Genomic DNA, 20938 nt, shown 5'->3' with positions numbered 1-20938 from the left:
TACTGCCCTTCAGGACAACTTAATGCCCACTCAGAGCGGTTTACAAAGTGTGTCATTATTATCCTCATGACAATCACCCTGTGAGGTGGGTGGGGCTGAGAGAGCTCTGAGAGAGCTGTGACTGACCCAAGGTCACCCAGCTGGCTTCAAGTGGAGGAGTGGGGAATCGAACCTGGCTCTCCAGATTAGAGTCCCGAGCTCTTAATCACCACACCAAACTACAACATTAAAACCAACTCAAAACAGTAAGTTTGAGCCCAAGGAAGAATGACGACACCATCGACAGCAGCCACCCAATAGCCCACCCCCCTCCCCTTAACCACCTCCAAAGGGTTGGTGGGGGAGATCTTCACTGTACTTCTGAGAAACTCAAAGAGGGAATTTTCTTTAGGGAGGGGAGCTCGACAGAATGATTAGCAGAGGAGACCTTTTGCCCGCCCCCCCCCCCCCGATAAAAGGGCCTCTCAACAGAAGACAGAACAAGGCAGACCAAACAGCTCAGTGCGTCTCGGTACAGCTCTTCTTGTGCATTGCCTAAACTGACACTGGCAAACCAGGTACGCAAATCCCATTACTAGAAATGCTCAAGCAGGCTACTATAGCATGCAAAGTGGTCCCCTAAAATCTGTAAACCCCCTTTCCACTGGAGCCAGTCGCAAGCCCCCCCCACCCCCCCGCAATAATTTATAAAACAGTCTTCTGAGATACTCATCTCAGAGTGGGTTTTCCAATGGGAGGGAGGCCTAAAAATCATTTTGATATTTGTTGTTTTTAGGATTTTGATGTATTCTTTTTATTTTGGGAGCCCCTTTGAGCAGGTCCCTGGAGAGATGGCACAGAAATAACTGCTAGGCACCACTGTGCCCCTCCCCTTGAACAGTGTCAAAGGCAGCAGAGGGCTTTTCCTAGGATCGGGGTGAAATTCTCCGGAGGTGCAAAAGTTACCAGGATTTTGGGGGAGAACTGGCATCTCGACTGAGCAAACTGTAAGCTCAGAAACTCACAGAGTGCCTCCCCATCCACTTCAACACACACACACAACTGAGAAATGCCCTAAAATACAGAATACTAAAGAATCCAGTAACACCTTTAAGACTAACCGACTTTATTGTAGCATAAACTTTCAAGAACCACAGCAGTCTTTGTCAGATGCATCGTTAGCTTTTGAGAACCACAGCTCTCTTCATCAGAGTTCTCGAAAGCGGACGATGCATCTGACAATGAGAGCTGTGGTTCTCGAAAGCTGACAATGCATCTGACAATGAGAGCTGTGGTTCTCGAAAGCTGACAATGCATCTGACAATGAGAGCTGTGGTTCTCGAAAGCTGACAATGCATCTGACAATGAGAGCTGTGGTTCTCGAAAGCTGACAATGCACCTGACAATGAGAGCTGAGGTTCTCGAAAGCTTATGCTGGACTCTTTACTATTTTGCAACTACAGACTAACACGGCTAACTCCTCTGGATCTAAAATGCAGAGAGAACTCAAAGAGGAGGCAACCAGTGCTTAATCGCTGCAGGTGAAGCAGGGTCAATTCTAAGTATTTTGTTGCACCAAGCAAGGATCTCCCACCCTTCACCGCTGCTGCTGACCAGATCCAAGGCAAGCCCCACAGGGAAGGACACGAGTCCCTTCTTCTCTCCACTGCTCTGGAGGGCCAGGAGCATGCTGGCCCTGCTCACTGCGATTAAGAGAGCTTAGTCAGAGAAGCGGCTCTGAGGAGAATGAAGTCGGTTGCTGTCACACGGATGTGGCATGCATCACTTGCTCCAAAACCCTTCTTACCTCTCCATAACCACAGACCACCACCTGCTTGCCTCCAAACATCATATCGGTTGTTCTTTTAAGGCTGAGGGGAGAAAACAGAGAAAGCTTGAGGAGCTCAACGTCAGCAGCTTCAGGCTGAAAAGGGCACACGCTGTGGGTTTTGGAATAAAAGCCCTTGCATGAGCCCCACTGCTGAACGCTGACATAATGCCAAGTATCAGCTCCATCTGCTGTACAACACACGGAAGCAGGGTGGTTTTTACAATCTATGGACTGGCTGGCATGAGAAGGCTCTTCTTTGGGGCATTTGAAGGAAGCCCCTGGGTGAAGGCTGTCAAGTACAACCGTGTGCATGTTCCACTCCCTGTATACACTGAGAAGTTGTGGCTTCTCATCTAACATACTATGAAAAAACTCTGCATGTGCAAGGGCTGTATATGCGATAATCCACACATGGGATTCCTGCACGGTCTTACGCCGAAGGTCCTGCCACGCAGGTTATTTTGGTATGTGTGAACTGACCCTGAGTTTTGAACGCCTCGGGGATGGAGGAAGAGGCAGTGAACAGTTTCAAGAAGCAGCGAGCGCTGAGATGGAGGGGGAAATCAGCTGAGATGGAGGGTGGCCTGAAACGGAGTGCTAGCAAAGTAGCAAAGCACCCAACCCTCCCAGCCACCTGCTGCAGAACTTGGATGCAAACTGCAGACCTGATAGCAATGGCATCAAGCCATTCCAGCAATGAACGGCTGCTTTGAGGAAAATTCTTCCCCTTCCTGGACTGTATTGCAGCCTCTACCTCCCTCCTATTTTGTATTTGCATATTGACTTGCATTGTGTAATCCTTCTTGAGTTTCAACAAGAAAGGTAGGTTATAAATAACGCAAATAAATAAACAAACAAACAAACAAAAATGTTCTTCATCCCTGCCCAGTGAACGTGCCTCTAAGTGGCTGCCCCTCAGGTCTGAGACTCTGGGTCTTCTGGGATGCGTCAAGGACAAACAACATCTCATGAGACAGACTGGATCTCCCACTGGATTTATATTTATTTTGAAAATAAGAGAAGGAGAGGGAAAAGGCAGTGAACTGGGTCAGCTCAGGTCATAGCACAGGGGGTGGTGGGGAGATGTTCTAACTCTTTCCTATCCTAAAATTGCTCCTTCTAGACCACTGGTTTACCTTCGAGGGAAACAGATCTTGGAGGATCCAGTCATGGATCTCCGGCGAAACATGCCATTTGGCCCTGAGACCGTGCAGCTGTCGAATGGCCCATCCCCTGCTCACGTGCCCTGGGGAAGAGCAGGCAGACAAGCGGTTTCCAGGTGAAGCCGTGCTGATGGCCGTAAGTAAACACTTCCCCCACTTGGCAGCCCTGCTGCTGTGCCCTACATTGCAGTCTATTTTTAGCAGATAACTAAATAGGTTAGCAGTGTAGGGAGCACAAAACTTCCTTCGGCTTTCCGATGAATGTAGGCAGCAGTCCCAAGGGACCGAATTGCAATTCTGCTCCATTTTTTTTTAAACTTCTGGTGGCCCATTTGAAGAGGCTTCAGCGAAGTCTCTACTTACTACTTCATGTTTTTTTAAACCACACTGCACAGTAAAAAAGATGAACATTCTTACGCTGCTGGTATTGCACAAGCATCCCTCCTGCATTTATATTAATGTAAAAGGGTTAGAAGGGTTTGCATATTTACTGATGACGACAACTACGAGAGGGTACTGAAAGCAACCACCGTTTAGGCAGCAGGTGTATTTTGGTAACATAGGAAGAGACACGGAACAGGGCCTTCTTGGTGCTTGTTCCCCAAGATCTGAAACCTCCCCCTGTCATTCCAGATCAGTTAAAGTAATTCTTTCCTGGACGATTCGAGGGTGTGCGTGTGAATGAACCATCTCATTTCTATATTACAGCCGCCTTTAAGGTTCTAGGGTTTTAAGTTTAAATTTGGATGGGTCAGGGGGCGGATTTTAACTACTGGTGTTGTCTTGCTTGTTTCATTCATTTTTTTCTTAGCATCTAGTTTAATTAATTACTTTAACTAACTTCTCCTATTCCTTTATTTCAATCTTGTAAACTTCCCTGAGAGCTTTTAAAAGTAGAAGAGCAGGATATATGCGTTATAAACAAACATATAAAATACTTCCAGCACAGGTGCTATCGCCTGGACCCCACTGAGGGGCCTGCATTTGAGTCATACCCGCTTCAGATTACAAGCGGACTCCTCGTAGCTAGCTAGTCCTAGCCAATTGTCCCCACTCTTGTGTTTTTGTTTTCTAGGTGCAGAGAAATTTTTGTATGGCGAGAACGTCCCATCCCTTGCATGCAATCAGGCAAGGCATAGATTTACCTCCTTGGTAAGAATGAACCCACCACACAGTTTCCCCCCGGTCATAAAGCAATGGCACCCTCATCCTTAGAATACAAGATAGCAAAACAGGAGCCTTGTCCAGTGAGCCATAACCTCTTGTACCTCTCTGGCCATTATTGTGTTACAAAGCCCTTTCCCCCTTCTGGGTTTCCGTTTCACAGCACGATACACACCCATCTAGAATGGATTCTCGGCAGCAGTAGAGGTTGTCAAACTTCTGTTTGGTGACGGAGTCGTTGACGTTCATAGCTGGGACGCACAGCTTGCCTGCCTTGGACAGCTGGTACAATCTGTGGTAAGGGAGGGGAAAAAAGATAAGACAGGAAGACAGCCAAAGGTTTCCTCCAGTTTCTCTGGATGCCCGCCAGCCAGTCAACTGAGCAGCACCATAGATGTTCTTGGACTGAAATGAAATGACTGTGAAGCGCCCCAGCCAAAGCAGGCTGGGCTTGTCTCCAGAGAAGCTGGCTTTCACTTCATGACACGCTGATCATCAAAACCCTCTAAAATTAAGAGTTGCACCTCTCAGAACCCCTCCTGCATAGCTACTTAAAGGACACTTTCCCGCAGGGAACTACTTTGCTGGCTGCATGCATTCTTGACTAACACACAGTCATCCTTAATGCCAGATCGTATTTTATCCTTCCTAGCTGGGGATCCAAAAAGGGCAGAGAAAGGAACCTGCATGAGACGGCAACTCCCCCTGAGTGAAAAGGAAAAACCAACAGCCACAAATTCATGCTGGTTAATCCTGCATGGCTCTCGCAAGCAGACAACTAGAATACACTGTTATATGGGTACATCAGCAGGGAAAGCAGGCACATGAAGCTGCTCTTAATGCCTGCATGGTCTCTCCTTGTTTAAGTGATCCACAGAAGAGAGGGCAAGGCGAATGCATGCATGTGCACCCACCTACTACGTTTCTTAGAAATGCCACTAGTAATTAGTACATGTGGATTAGCAGCCAAAAAAAAAAAAAAGAACACAAAATTCCCAAACAGAACCAAGTTACGATTCTGCCACACTCGAGGATTCCCTGTAGTTCAGCACTATGGGATATATCTATATCTATCTATAGATATAAAAATGCTGTCGTGAGTCCATCCAGGCCCTAACTGAGCAGCCCACATTTATTGCTTGCCCTAGCAACTTTGGCTCTTTAAGGTAACAAGCAATAAAAGGTCCTTCCTAGCACCTGAGACTCTGAAACCAACCACGTCAGGGATTTAACCCCGGAGCCCCTGCAGGCAGCTCACGTGCTCTTCTCCTAAGCCATGTCCAGTTAGGGGAGGGGGCTGTGGCTTAGTGGGAAAGCCTTTGCTTGGTATGCGGAAGGTCCCGGGTGCAATGTCTGGCATCGCCACTTCACAGCATCAGGCACCACCAGGTGAGGAGAAAGGCCTCTACCTGAGACCTTAGAGACAGACCGCCAGGCAGAGTAGATGGTGGTGAACGGAGAGCCAGTGGCAGGTAGCAGTTAAGAGTGTCAGATCAGGAAAAGGCTCCTCGAGCTGGAGGAGTCATGCAGCTTGCAGAACAGATCCGCTGGATCCAACCCGCTAGCACTCGCACCCCATCTCTTTCGACAGTCTTTGGGTTTCTGGTTATCTTGTGGTTACCAAGACCTGATTTTACATTTGCCCAAATGGCACAGTTCTGTGAAGTTCAGGGTTCAGAGGTAAAGTCATCATCTAGACCTTGAGCGCAAATGAGGCTGCAACGGCTTACGAATACATAGGCCCAGACGTTCAGTTCACTGCAGGGAACACCCGTCGGCCAGGCGTGGAACCTGCAGCCTGCTCACGGCTTCCCAAGCCAGCTCACCTGCACCCCCTCCCCAAAGCTGGGCCATTGAGACCACTGACTGTGTTCACCTTCTGCAGCATTTAGCATTGCAAAAAGTGACATTTTAAGGGCTCGAGCCGAAAGCCAAGTGAACCGAAGCACAGAGCTTTAAGGTGAGAGCCACCTATGGCTCAAGAGCTCCCCCAATAACTGTCCACAACACAAAGACTGGCACATACCTGTGGACACCAGTAACACTCTCCTCTACAATCCCCTTGATCTTTTTAAACATGTTGGGATACTTCTTGTAAATCCAATGTGTGAGATCTCCACCATCGTCCAAGATCTGGAATAGGACAAAGACAGGTTTCCACCAAACTGCTTTACCAGGGAGCTACTGGGGGCGATCCCATCTCAGTGTCAGGGGCACCTCTTCACGTACAGAAGGGGCACAGCTGACTCCTAACGGCGGAGTGAGAACTGGGAGAGCTGCCTGGATTTTCTCTCTCTGGATACAAAACACATGGAAAGGGCAGGAAAAGGTGCCCTGGAAGGGTCATTTCTCTGAGTCAAATAAAAACCACAGAAACGTTATGGGTGGAATCATCAAACCTAGAAAATCCAACCCACTAAAGCTTTGGAGGTGACGCTGAAATATAAGAAGCATCCACAGTCGACAACAAGAGATTTGCCTGTGGGAAATGGAAGCCCGCTGCAGAAGGTTTTAAAGAAACGGATGTTTTCTTGCTCTGAAGTTAACAGGACTCCTTGCTCTGGAGACCTGTGCACACATCGCCATCTAGCGACTCCGCCGGAGTCATGGTTTTTCTGGCCCAGATCCTGCACAAGCATTGCTTCCTCTCAGCCCAGCCACCCTTGGCTCCCACAAGATTAAAAGCACAGCCTAGTGCTAGGGACAAAATGGATTTCAGAAATGGAATTTCAAAACGGAGAAGTAAATTTGTTCTGAAAGAGGAGTACTTTGATTCTCCAGCACTGAACGTCAAAGGCTGCTGCCGGACACAAAAGTTCATGTGTGACCCCCCCCCCCCATGGAGAGATGTGTGTATACTCTGCATCTGCTACATATGACAAATTTGGAGAGTTTTGTTGGTAGAGTCTGAGCTCTTTCTGCTTGCCTTTCCAAGGACACTAGTAGGCATTTCTCAGCCACTTTCAAGCATATCGCAGGGCTTTTTTTCTGGGAAAAGAGGTGGTGGAACTCAGTGGTGGAACTCGGGACCGCACAATGACATCACTTTGGGTCCGCTGGAATAAGAGGGGAGTTTTTTAAAGTTTAAATCGCCCTTGGCGAAAATGGTCACATGGCCGGTGGCCCCGCCCTCTGATCTCCAGACAGAGGGGAGTTTAGATTGCCCTTGGCGCCAGGCATGGAGAGCAATCTAAGCTCCCCTCTGTCTGGAGATCAGGGGGCGGGGCCACCGGCCATGTGACCATTTTCAAGAGGTGCCAGAACTCTGTTCCACTGCGTTTCTGCTGAAAAAAAGCCCTGCTCATCAGCAACAAAAGGGCTGGAAAGTTTGCAAAACAAAATGACTGCTGAGATTATGAAATAGCCAACTTCTGTGCTTTCTGCATCATGTTCGGGGCCTTTTTTCTGCATTCCTTCCTGAACATCCTCGACATGGTATGAACATCAGAAGCCAAAGAAGCAGCAAGATGGATTTCCTGCAGATCTTAGAGAATCTTCCCTGCAAAGATGTTTCTTGCAGATGCCCCAACTCAAGAGAGGGGCTCGCTAGCCCACAGGGTGCAATGCATCGGAACATTTCCTAGAAACACAAGGGAGCAGTGCTAACGGGAATGCTCGCTGTTTAAATTGCTAGGCACCGATGTTGAAATGGGCAGCACTCTCCCTCTTTTGGTGGGCTTTGCCACGCCTTGCCCTGCTAAGGAGGAAAAGCATTGACCTCAGCCACGCAGAAAGAGCACGGCTGAGGTTAAGGCAGACCAGCAACTCCTGACTGTCAAGCACCATCACCCCTCCCAATAAGTCAGGGCCAAGCCGGCTGCAGAAAGCCATGCAACACAAAGCTTGTTCTACCCACCGCCAACCATGGCTCACGCAACAGGCTTGAGCTCGTTAATCTTCATTTAATTAAGACGGTTGCATAATCTTTCTTTTTAAAAAATTAAAGTACACGAACAGGCCCTATTTGGGCAAGGTTCCTGTATATCTTTCTGGGAAAGAAGACTGACTACCAGAGCAACGACGAAGACGAGGGATGCCCTTTCTTAGTGTCAAACACTAATTGAGCCCTTCCAATGACTGTATCTTGCTGCTCTCTAGTAGAAATTTTGCATTTCTAGTAAAGACGGGCATGACCCGGGAAAATGGCAGATTGTGACGTTTCCTGAACCACGAACTGGCATGAAATTGCCCAATTCACAAAATGGTTCATTTGGTTCGTGAATACATCACTTCCGGAGCAGCAGAAGGGCTGCAGAAAGCCTCCCCCCTCAGTTGCCTAGCAAACTGATTAATTGGCGCCAGGCTGTCTGCAGTGACAAACCAAAAAAGAACCAAACGAACCGGCCTAAAAATCATCGCGGTTTGTCAGAAATGCTCTCTGACAAACCGCCAGGTCACAACCCGCCCCCCCCTCAAAGATCCAGTTCGTGACGAACTTTGGTTCGTATTTCAGTTTGTGCCCACCTCTAATTTCTAGCCAAGGATTTAAAATCAGACTGGTTCGGAGATGCAGTTTCCTACCAGCCTTCTCACCTGGCCCCAGTAACAGCCATCCCTAGCGGAGAAGCCAAGAGACAAACTGCCTGCTCTTCTCCCATCCTTTGCTGCTATTCTGGTTCTCCATGACCTTTTGCCAGCTGCCTGTCCCAGTCCTATAAGACAGTCAGGCAGCCCTGCAAAGCTCCTTCCATCAGGGGAGTAAGAACCACGGTGCTGAACTGGTGGAATCCTCCACACCCCTTCACCTTTCCAAAGGCAGGGCACAGAGCAAAGAGTGGCTGCAGCGTCACAGGGGTGCAATTGTGTAGCTTTCAAGGAGGAGGGAGATGGGAAGGTAGAAACTGTAGGAAAATTGGACTGCTAAAAGGCAGAAGGGGAAGTCTGTGAAGAGTTTAAACTTAAATTGTTTAAAATGGTTTAAATTATGTTTGCTACCTTGGGGACCCTATTTGGGAAGAGGTGGCATAAAAAAGTTTTAACCACCCACCCACCCACCCACCCACATGGGACAGTGGATAAGCACTTTTTTCACAGTCAACAGCAAGGCTGGTTTGAATTCCACTTGTTTGAAAAAGTGTTGTAGATTACTGTCCCCCCAGTATAAAAAGATTTTCTCTCATTAAAGAGCTAAACATGAAGCATCCTGGGGAATGGAGACTGAAACCTGACGGATTATCACAGGAAGCTTATGCAAAGCAAAGCTAGACTTCAGATCTTTGAGTTACTCTGAATGGGGGATTTTCTTCTGGCAACCTGCCCCTTTGGAAAACTTAACTCTTCCCGCCCCTGCACCGACTTCAGCCAGCAGTCCTGGCAAAGCCCCACGAGAAACATTTTCAATTCTCTTGGCTACACCAAACAAGCTCAGAAAAAGCCCTCCTTTCCTTCGCACTGCCCTTCAGCCCTGACACTGAGGCGCTCCCATTCTCTGCCTGGCCGATCTCCCCAGCTGTATTGTGGGGGTAATAACAACACTAACCTGTTCACCGCTCTGGGTGAGGCATTAATCTGTCTAGACGAGTGGTATATAAGCGCAGTCATAATTATTTATTATTATACCCCCCTTTCCATTTCTCAGCCTCCTGATGTCTGTGATGAAGAGCTTCTCCTGTGCAGGCACCCTCCAATCACTGGGCGTTGAAAGACTACTCCAAGGGCTATTGTTATCTGCCAGCCCTCCCAAAATACACATATGAGGATTTGCCAGTTCTACAGTATCAGGGAATCTTTGCAGGTGGTAGAAGGGCTGTGATAATTTTCAGCAACCCAGAAATATCTTAGAAACAAACCTGAGAATCAAGATAATTGGAATTCATATTCTAAAACATACCCACCACTCAGCTCTAGACCAGCTGCACGTGCTAATTTCAGAAAAAAAACTGTGCTGGTTTTGTAGATACGGAGCGTAATTAATTACTTCAGTTCCTCAGAACAGATAGAAAATGGAAAACAGTTCAGCCACTCAGCTGCAACAAGGAAGTGTTGCATAATTTCCAGAAGGAGCTCTAGATTTGTTATCTTGAGAAGGTAGCCCTCTGCAGTTATAAAGCATTTTCCTACAAGTCCTGGGCAGACAAAAGGTATTCCCGAAGGGGCCACACTCGGCAGATGTTAAGAGACCATCCGCATACAGGAAGGAGGAGGTTCTCACAGATGGCAGGACCCCACATCGGGTTTGGTATGACACTGGACACTGGAGAAGTCGCCTACCACCATTTATCAGACGAAAGGATGCCAACAGCCTGCTTCTGGTGGGCATTCTCCTGCTAATGGGCCTCCCTGCCCTTGGCTTTGGGGACAGAGAGAGAAACACTGGGTGGCCTAGAATGACATCACCCTATGTGCTGACATCACATGACAGCCAATGCACTAGAAACTCTACCATAATAGTAAAGAGTCCAGTAGCACCTTGAAAACTAACCAACTTTATTGTAGCATGAGCTTTCGAGAGCCACAGCTCTCTTCGTCAGATGCATTGTCAGCTTTCGAGAACTGTAGCTCTCTGACATGAATAGAGCTGCAGTTCTCGAAAGCTGATGATGCATCTGAAGAAAGAGAGCTGTGGTTCTCGAAAGCTTATGCTACAATACAGTTGGTTAATCTTCAAGGTGCTACTGGACTCTTTACTATTTTGCAATTACAGACTAACATGGCTAACTCCTCTAAATCTCTACCATAATACTATTTTAAATTTTTTAATTTATTTATAGACCACCTTTCTCACCGGGACTCGAGGCAGATTACAGTGTGTAAGTCAGTACAATCAACAGCGACATAGTTCGAAGATCATTGGCCAATTGGCTGACATCACATCTGGGGTTTTGTCCGGGTGTGATGCTGGCATGCCGTGTGACATCACACCTGCCCCTTGCCCCACCCCAAACCTCCCGGGAGTGCCCGGTGGCAGCCTGGCATCCCTGGTCAGACCCGCTTCTTTGGGACTCACCATGTTTGGCTGCCATCCCTCAACATTGACACAGCGATCGATACACCACCAGAAGTCATCCTCCGATTCTCCCTTCCAGGCAAAAACGGAAAATCCTGGGCGAGAGAGAGACAGAGAGAGTTAGACACATGTATGCAGCATGTGCTCTGGAGGACAGCAGGCAGATCACAGTACGGGAATCTGCTGGCACAGAAGATCGTAACTGTTAGACGACGTGGTCTGTAGAAACTGCTGCCGCTGCCTAGATTCAGGGGGCCTGTCACTAAAGCAAATGAGAATCCTCCGTTTTACACACAAACCAAGTATTGCAAGAATGAGGACAACTCTTGCCTTCAGCATGCTCTTGGCCCTTCCTCAGAGTTTCAAGGCTACCAGAAAGGCAAGGAAGATGCTCCCCCACCGCCTGCTCCTCTGACTCTCTAGTAAGATCTGTACAAAAGAGCCACAGGGACTGGTGCTTTCTTAGGAACACAAGACCAGGACATGTGGAAGCCATTATCACAGTGACTGGGACCCTCTTGAGCATCCTGGACTGGTTAATGGGCCTGTTTATTCCAATCCAGGCTATGCAACCTTGAGCATGCCCCCCCCCTCGCAAGAGCTGCAGGGGTGGCCAAGATGGCCACTCCCTTGCCACAAAGTGCTACGAATTGCCCACTGTCACAAAGCACAAAGCAGACCATGGCACGCCATTCAAGCAAGAGCTTTGTGACGCAGTAAACAATGAATGCCAAGCCACACTGCCGGGGAGGGGGGAAGAAAAAAGTTTGCTCCTTCACCCACTGATCTTACTAGCAAGAGAGGAAGGAGGCAGGTCTGTTCCCTCAGGCCCCAAGCAGCTCTCAGTCTGAGTGGCTTCCGCTGCACATTTTACAGAGGCACCAATACACAAAGCTACCCTATGCAGAGCCAGAATGGAACGGGAAGCAGCCTGTGGGTCTGTAACGTTCAACACTGTCCAGTTTCTTCACCTCCTACCCGATCCTTATTTAAGTGGGGGTGCCGGGAACTGAACCCGGGATCTTCTGCGTGTGAAGCAGGTGGTCTGCCAGTAAGCCACTCCTCCTCTCCAAATCTATCCTACCCAACATCGTGTGTGGACGGCAGCCCCTGTCCCTCAAAGGAAGGAGGGAAGCCCCAAGGTTACGTGCCCAGCCAGCAACAGCTGCCGTATTAACCCACAGCAGTCGGGAGGCGGCTTGTCTGGTGCCCCTCGAGCCTTGGCTTCTCTCTCGCTGGCAGAGCCCAGAGCATCAATGAGCTGCTTCACAATATGAGCAAAGTCACAGGAAGGAAGTCCCCCTTGCCGAGATCCCAGTGGAGATGGGATACGGAGAAGGTCTTTCGCCTGAGCCGTAAATTCCTTTCCTTTCACCCAGAAGCATCCCAAGGCGGCCGGGGGCGGGGGAGGGAGATCATATAGCTCATCCTTTTTTATAGCTAATCTATCTTCAGGATTGTGAAATAAGAGGGGAAAAGCGAACGGAAAAAGAGAGTTAAGTTTTATACCCTGTATTATCTACATAAATCTCAACATGAGAAAACGCAAGCACAATCAAAACTAAATACAGTATCTCATAACACTCGAGTTCTTAATAATTTAATCTAAAGAGAAGAGAACAAAACTAAAAACTGATATCACACTAAAAAAAACCATGTCAGACACTTATTGACATTAAAATCTGAAACTGAATGTCAAAAATACACAGATACAAGCAACAAATGTTCTGTCATCTTAGTTCACAACGCCATCATGTCTTTTAAAATGGACAACAACATAGCAAGATATATCTTCTAATGTTATTACAAAAGACCTGTTGTGTATAGCTCAAATTATATATCTAGGGTAATGCCATCATTTTGTGGTTCTAATTGTTAAAAAGCTTGAAAAATAAAACTATGAAAAAAAAGAAGCATCTCGAACTCCCTCGCAGCTCTACGGGGGACGTTTCGAGACTGCTCTGCCTAGGAGGCAGCTGTCAGGTCTGACATATGTTTCCTATGTATTCTAACCAGAGAGACTCCATTTTAATCCTGTCAGTGCTTTAAGCTCTTCTTTTGCAGGTGACAAGCACTCCAGCAACACTTATCTCAAAGAAGAGGAATGTTTTGACTACAGCCCTTCCAGCCTTGGGAAAGTTTCATTCTCTCAGCTTCAAGCCGCGTGTTTTGAGAACTGTGGGGGGAGGATGGGCTTTGCTGGGCAATGCTATTCTGTATCCTAACCTTTACCTTCATTCGTAACAACATCCGTGTACCAGCCAAGATATTGCACCTTGGCCAGTGGACTATAATGGTTGTTTATATTCAGTAAAGTCTTTTGAAACCAATGGACTCATGTCTGATTGCAAGAGATAGGCTGGATTGCAACTTTTAATAAGCCACAGTCTGACAGCAGCCACATCCTTACCACTCTCGGCCAGGGCGGCAGCCACTTCGTTGAGGGTGGAGTAGATGTTGCAGGCGGCCCACCGGCACTGAGCGCCCAAGGCACCAAGGGTTTCCATGAGAACCTGCACCGGAGAGGAACGAGAGTGAGCAGGCGAGTGAGCCTGGTGCGTGGCCTGGGATCCCCCCTGGATTCAGAGGTAGGGAACAAGCTTTATTCACAGAGGGAAATGGCACTCCCGGTTTACAGCTCCACCAGTGATGTGCAACTCTGCTCATCTCTGAAGGCTTTTCTTATTGCACTGTACCTCATCTCTGCGGTACAGACCATCCTATCACCAAGTATCCTTCAGGCTTAGCAGATTGGGGGGGGGGGGCGGAATGTTTATAGGGCATGGGGTGAGGAAGAAAGCACAGCACACTCCCTTGTCAGAGAGGTACCCATTTCCTGAGCATTGGCTGGTTCCCCCAAAGCAAAAGTTGTTCAAAGGCAGCTGGGTTTTGGGGAGGCCACAAAATCCTCAGGAATTATCGACTCCCAATATCAGCGCCTTCCTTCAGCTGACCTCTCTATTTTGCTGCCGGTGCCAAGCGACGGGCTATCCTATATCCCAGCCAGATTGGACATATACACTTTGTACCGGTGGGGATCACCACAAATTAGGGTGCAGTAGGATGCCAGGCCAAGCGTTAGAAACTGGCAGGAAAAGGAAAAGAGGGACGGCACGGCAAAGCTTACCGCAGTCTGAGCAGTGATGTGTGTACAGCCCACAATCTTGGCTCCAGCCAGTGGTTTCTCTCCCTGAGCTCGTTTCCTCAAAGCCATGAGTGCTGGCATTTCTAGAAGAAAGGGGGAAATTCACACACACACAAAAAAACCTCCCAAAAGTCACAAGAAGATTCTTTTTTAAGAAACAAACAAATGAAAAAGCTGTTTAAAATGAGCATGTGTTGTGCATGTAACTTTTGGGGGGGATAATAACCATGGACAGAAACATAAATAGTTGGGAAAGAACTCAAGGATTTGCCGACCCAAGAGTGAAAAATAATTAGACACGGAGTTGTGGGATCCCGGGGGGGGGGGAGACACCCAACAAAAGGGCTTCTGTGGTCAAAGCCTGGGCAGAACATCCTTCGCCTAAAAGGCGTCCCCAACATTTCCCGAAGAGTCTCCGAGGATGGCAACCGCACACTGCCCTGCGCAGCTTAGTTGTCAGGCCATGTTTACCCCCCCTCCCAACACACACAGGAAAGGGAATGGCTGCTTAGTACTTTGATCACTTCCAGGAAATTTTAACAATGATGTCATCCGCTCCGAGCCCATTCACGGGGAGAGCAACTTATGAATTTAATAAATCAATCAGTTAGTTTTGTGCCGCTTGCTCTGTGACTAGAAGCTGAAACCAGACCTAGAAGAGTGTGAGTGTTTGACTATAAAGTCAAGCGATGAGTGCCTGGGGCTAGCTGAAAAGGATAAAGAGGACAGCAAGCTCTCCCTTCCCTTCTCCTTCCCTTCAGAGAGCAGAATAGTTGGTCATTTCCTTGGCTGACGTGGGGCCGAGAGCAAAGGAAGTTAGCTGCTGTAACACCTGAGGATCCCGGCCCATGTCAGTAAATGCTGTGAAATCAGCATAACCCTTGGGAACCCTCGATTGTGCAAGCCAGAGTGAGCACCACACCAGAGTTGCGCGTCCCTGTCTTCATGTCCTCTCTGCAGCTCCACGTTTGCAATGGCCCAGAAGACATGAAGATGCACTCAGCAAATGGGCATGTACCTCCAAGGCTCGGCATATCTTGCAGAAGTCACATGAACTTTGGGGGCAGGCGGTGGGGGGTGGTTGGGGAGAACAGTCAGGAAACTGTCAAGCTACAAAATCCTTTTTTAACTCTCACGAGCTTAACTATGAGAAGGGTAAAAATGCTTTACGTAAAACAATTCCCAGCGTTTCTCTGCTGCTCATCAGCTGTGCAGGCACGGTTGCCAACCTCCAGGTGGGGTCCTGGAATTACAATAGATCTCCAGCCTACAGAGGTCAATTCCCATGGAGAAAATGGCTGCTTTCGAGGGCGGACCCGATGGCCCTATAACCTCCTGAGGTCCCTCCCCAGGCTCCACCCCCAGATCTCCAGGAATTTCCCAACCCAGAGTTGGCAACCTTATGTGCAGGAAAGGGCACGAATCCGGTGCCCACCAAGGCCAACAGCTCCTGGTGAGCCAAAAGCGCCCACCGCTTGCACTCCGCATCTGCCTGACCTTGTTCAGCAATTTCGATTTCCCGGCGCCCGAACTCGGCCTGCTTGATGTTCTTCACGCAGAAGTCGCTGCTGCCTTTGGAGTTCTTCTGCTGCTTGTCCCGAGGGGACGTCTCATCGTCAGAGCTGTCTGTGTACGAGGCAGCTAGGAAAAGAACGCACAAGTTTACCTTAAGCCAGGCAGGCACCAAAGCAGCAAAATTAGGATACTTATGTGTTTGTTTAAAACGCATTTATCCTGCCTTAGCTCCTAGAAATCAAGATGGTGTGCCCTGCAGCAACCGAGAGCAAAAGTAAAAGAGATTAAAACTGAAACACGATTCACCAAATTAAACGCGTTTGGACTTCACACACTGAACTTAGGGACAGTCTTAAGGCTTCTGGAGCCCTGACCAAAACAGAATCACTCAAGCGAGGGGGGCGGGCAGGGAATTCCTAAAGGGCAGCGTCCCACCTCCAGTTCTGTCTGATTCTCAAGCAGCGCAGGAGATGGCTTCAGGTTGGCGCCTGGGGGTGGCTGGCTGCAGGGAGGGCTCCCAGCGCAGGGCCTGTGGCAGTTGCCTTGGATGCCCTGTGGCTAGCAGCAGCCCAGAACACATAGGATCAGCAAGTCCACAGCCAGAGCGGCTGCAAGAGTTCAACCGCCGCCAAACGCTCTCTGGAAGAGGACTTGCTCTGCATGCCTTCCTAATGGCAGGCAGCCTAACTGTTGAGACACCGCGCATTTCCACCCTCACAAACAAAAGGAGGACGAGGTAAGCAGGTTCAAGGACTGGCAAATTAAGCCCTCTCAGTCTCCAGGTTAGGCCACCTCGTGTGTAGGAGAACCGTACTGGGCAACCGGTTTCTTGCAAGCCTGGCAGGCCACTGGGAGCCACAGTGATGGGCGGGCAGTTCTCTGCACAGGATGATTTCTGGAACAATCCCTACAGATCCACATTCAAATAGGCCAGCTATATATCACGCATAGTCAAGAATGCTGTAGAACAAGGTGGGATTCCTCGGTAGTACATCAGTATAGAAGCTGCAGAGAGCAGCTTGCCTTGGCAGGGGGACTTCTTTAAAAAAAGAGCTGATTTTTTGGTGCAATCAGGTCTTCTAAGAGGACATTCTTAGTCTCCCAAGTTTACATTACAGAGGTGCACAAGCGTGTGCTCTGGACCCCCTGCCCAGCTTTCTTTGCATTCATTCCTCTGACAATAACAAACTCTTCTCATCACTCACCCATACCCAAGTCACCCAGCCTGCAGCACACAACTGCCACACAGCGAGGCCCACAGGTCAATTTTGTTTGCTTCTCTCCAAGCTGAGCACTCTCAACCAAGGTGCAGAGGAAGGAGAACGTTCGTAAAAAAAACCAACTGGACTGAGACCCAAATTGCGCATTTGATATCGGAATGTGAGCAATTGTTCCTTGCAAGCACTTCTCTCTCCTTCTCCTGGGATGATCAATGGAATTTCTGGCCCACTGCTCTGGCGAGAGACCGGAACACGAGCCAGCCAGATCCCAAGGAGCACATGTGAACCTGCCCTTGGTATAAGTCAGACCCCGGGTCTCTCAAGGTCTGTAGAGCCTACGCTGACTGGCAGAGTTTCTCCAGGGTTTCAGGGAGACCCCTTTCAATCACCTGCTACCTCAGCCTTTTAGCAAGAGATGCTGAGGACTGAACTCGAGATCTTCTACATATAAAGCCGGTGCTTTAACGACTGAGTCGCAGCCCTTTCCCAAACAGAGGATCTATGAGGACAACACTCACAGGAATTCAGCTACCGTTTTTAAAGATTATGAAGAGCAGGCAACCCCACTTTTAAGCACCTTTCATAGAGACAGTGCATCTCCCCCCCCTATGCAAGTCTTTCTGCAGTTTCCTCCCCCTTGACAGCACCCCCCTCCCGCCCCAGTTCCAAACTTCATTTGCTCCATGTGCTTACTTGAATGCCTACGCCGAGATATACATGAGTCTCGGGCCAACCGTGACGAGATCCGAGTCACTGGAGGCCTATCATCATCTTCGTCAGAATCCCACAACATGGACTCTCTTACGTCCATGTTCCCTGCACCAAGCGCCTCTCTTCAACTGGAGAGGGCCCTGTGTGCAGCTGCCCGAGATCTTCCTGGCCCTCCAGGGCACAGCACTGGCACTTAGGGGACAGAGATGAGTCACAGACTATCATTGTGACTTGAGGTTCCAAAGACCGGGTGGAACTGAGTACCATATTGACTATGTCAGACCTGTAGCTTTTCTACCCAGCAGCCACCTCACAGTTGAAGGCAAGCCCGTCACCGAAGGCTGAGAAATTGGCCCCTAGAAAGGTGTTCCCCGGATGACTGGGGAAGGCAATGGCAAACCACCCCGTAAAAAGTCTGCCAAGAAAACGTCGTGATGCGACGCCCCCCCATGGGTCAGTAATGCCTCGGTGCTGGCACAGGGGACTACCTTTCCCTTTAGAAAGGTGTTCAATGGCTGCAGGCATCCCATCAGTCACCGTGGCTCTCTAATTCCAAAGTGGTCTCCGGGTACTTATATTTTAACCATCTTTGCACACATCAAGATATTGTCAATTCTGCCTTGAGGCCAAGTAGGGCAGCCGTGCTAAGAGGCATACACTTACTTAAACTGGCACAACTAACTGGAACATTTAGATTCAGTATTTCACTAGGAATATACAAAATACATTTTCTCCAGTGCAGCATTTTTTCCCTGCCCTTCAACATTTTCAAACAGTTGAAGCAATACATCTGCAAAACAGCACGGGATCAACCCTGAACCTCTGAAACGGCCTTCTATGGAGCCAGTTGGGCCACAGAGCCCAGGGCTGTCTACTCTGATCAGCAGTTGGGCCCAGGCTAGAGATTTTTCCATCCATGATGGGAAGTGCAGATGCCAGGGACTGAAAAGGGAACCTTCTCTCTGTAAAGTAAGCCTTGTGCTGCCGAGTTATGGCCTGCTGGAAGAGAGAACAATCTTTCAGCTTGTCCACTGCCCCTATGCAGACATTCAGGAATGTTCAGAGTGTCTTTTCGGGTGACCAAAGTATATGTTTATTCAGGGGGGGAAAAACTCATGCCTTGACCTGTTCCAGACGCAGCCCAATACTTTTGACTGTGCTCCTTCTTCCAAAGAGCATGAGAAGGTGCACATGGTTCCTGCATTTCATCCTCAGAACAACCTTGTAAGGTAGGTTTTGTGCAGTGCGTGCTACTTACCCACAATATGTGGGCTTCATGTTTGAGTGAACCCAGATCTCGCAGTCCTGTGGGCGACACAAATCTCAATGCCACTCTGGGGCCTGACAGACTTCATGATGGAACACGATCATGGCAGGGTGTTTTACTCTGCTACAGGAGGTCACAGATTCCAGGTGTCAGATACGCCTTCACTATATCTGTCATGTGTTATGACTTTCTTGCTGCAGTGTGTAGTTTACCTCTGAGAACATGCAGAGGGAACCTGTTTTGCTGACTTGTTGCTAGCTGCTTATCTTGCAGGTGTTTTGGTTACCATTTCCTGGCCGGCCTGAGAACGTGGCCTTGAAGTTCCAGCAGAGACCGCACCAACCTCCTAAGAGACTGAGCAGAGCTCATCCTTTCCCTCCTCCTCTCTCTCCTGGCTCCCTGGCTCAACGTGCCAAAATCCTAATGGACTTTCTTTCCCATTGGGGGGCGGGGACTCTGCCCTATAATTAACCTTACTTTGCTACCTTGAGTCACTTCAGCCAATGATCCTGTCTGACCATCTTGATACTGGTGTTCGTCTTTAATAAAGTAACGTTAACTCATACACCTGAGTGATGCAGTGAAGTGCTTGGGGGGAAATACCTGGCAAGACCTGACATCGGGACACCTCCAAACAGAATGGAGGTCTGCAAGGGGAGATGGGATGCACACCTGGCCGTTCCATAGCTCCAGGCACGAAAAGTGCCAGAAGTGAGAGGGGGGGGCAATGTCAGCTTCCACTTGCACGTGGCCAGAACAGACCTGGGAGGAGCAGGAGGTCCCAGCTAGGCCACGAGTGTCGTGGCTTCTAGGAATTTCATTGCAACACCTAGTATTTTTTGTTGTAGCAATAATTAGAAAACATGGCCATTCATAGCGCCAAAAGCAGTTTGGCTTCTAAATTTTGGGGCTGGCTTATAGAACGAAAGATAAATGGTCAAGACTTGTTCTAGGCCACTGCCGTATACCTTCCCAAGGATCAACTTTTTTATCTCTAGCAGAGTTTTCACAGCTATGTGAAGCTTCTGAGCGAGGACATCCAGCGTGATGGATCGCGGTGACATCCATTTGTGGTTGACACCCAGTGCTATTCTCCTTTTCATCTTACCAGGTTCTAAATCCAAGCTCTGCGATGGACTGGAGGAGGGTGAAGGCTTTTCGCCAACTCGAATGGCAGACCTTGATCTGTTAGCACCATCTAGTGGCTACTGGAGGAAGCACCAGGTGATGAAATAACGTTTTCGCCCTGAGCAAAGAGGACGGAGAAAAGCCCACTCATGTGGTGAATGGGGGTCCTTTGACCACCGCTGTGACAACCACAACGCCTGCAACAGAGTCACACGCAGTATCAAAGCTTCCTCCTTTTCCAGGGTCAGAAGAGTGCTGAGAAAAGTTCACTCTTTCCTACTGAAAATTTAAGGTTCCTTTGTAAGGCCTGAAGTACGTGGATCTTCTTGATTCCATAGTCTTTAAAAAAAAATTTTTTTGGCAAGTCCACTAATGTACTTTTAAGCACTCACTTGTAGAACCTGCCTGAACATTTTCACATACTTCATGGACTGCATTGGTAATAATCCCTCACTTCCTTCTTTGCCACAAGGATAAAAGCATCGGGGTTTCTGTAATGTTATGCTGCATCACAGTCATATTTACTATATCTGGTGACATCCATACAGCTTGGTAGTTAATAACGCTTGATCAACTTCAGAATCTGTCCTTGATTTTTGTTAACTAGAAGATGCTTAACTCTATAGAACTCCGGGAGAGGGGGGAGAGCAGGGGACAAATCTGTCTTCCTCAAACCCTGTTTTGTTTATTTCAGTGATAAAGACAAATGGCAGCCAAGGCAAAAGTTACTCAGCCGTTTCACGCCTCCATGGAATACAGCAGGACCTTCAAGGCACCATTTGTAAAAATGGCTGCAGTTTCATCACAACTTTTTCATCACAACTTCATCACAACTTTTCATCACAACTTCAGAGGAACGAGAAGCAGCA

At 48.5% G+C, this 20938-nt stretch overlaps 1 protein-coding gene across 1 annotated transcript in view; it reads right to left on the bottom strand.

Moving 5' to 3' along the window:
• Positions 1 to 20938, bottom strand: part of AHCYL2 (adenosylhomocysteinase like 2) — a 123336-nt gene that overhangs the window by 13788 nt on the left and 88610 nt on the right. Inside the window, exons 3-9 of the mRNA XM_054988184.1 lie at positions 15726 to 15869; positions 14211 to 14311; positions 13494 to 13596; positions 11084 to 11178; positions 6164 to 6270; positions 4313 to 4429; positions 1787 to 1850 (exon numbers count right to left, since the gene is read on the bottom strand). Coding sequence (XP_054844159.1) covers positions 1787 to 1850; positions 4313 to 4429; positions 6164 to 6270; positions 11084 to 11178; positions 13494 to 13596; positions 14211 to 14311; positions 15726 to 15869 — 731 coding nt within the window. The remainder of the gene's footprint in view (positions 1 to 1786; positions 1851 to 4312; positions 4430 to 6163; positions 6271 to 11083; positions 11179 to 13493; positions 13597 to 14210; positions 14312 to 15725; positions 15870 to 20938) is intronic.

The sequence above is a fragment of the Eublepharis macularius genome, chromosome 9 (assembly GCF_028583425.1).
Source record: "Eublepharis macularius isolate TG4126 chromosome 9, MPM_Emac_v1.0, whole genome shotgun sequence".
NCBI lineage: Eukaryota > Metazoa > Chordata > Lepidosauria > Squamata > Eublepharidae > Eublepharis > Eublepharis macularius.
Note: the sequence above shows the minus strand (reverse complement) of the source record. Positions and strands in the feature narration are given on the sequence as shown.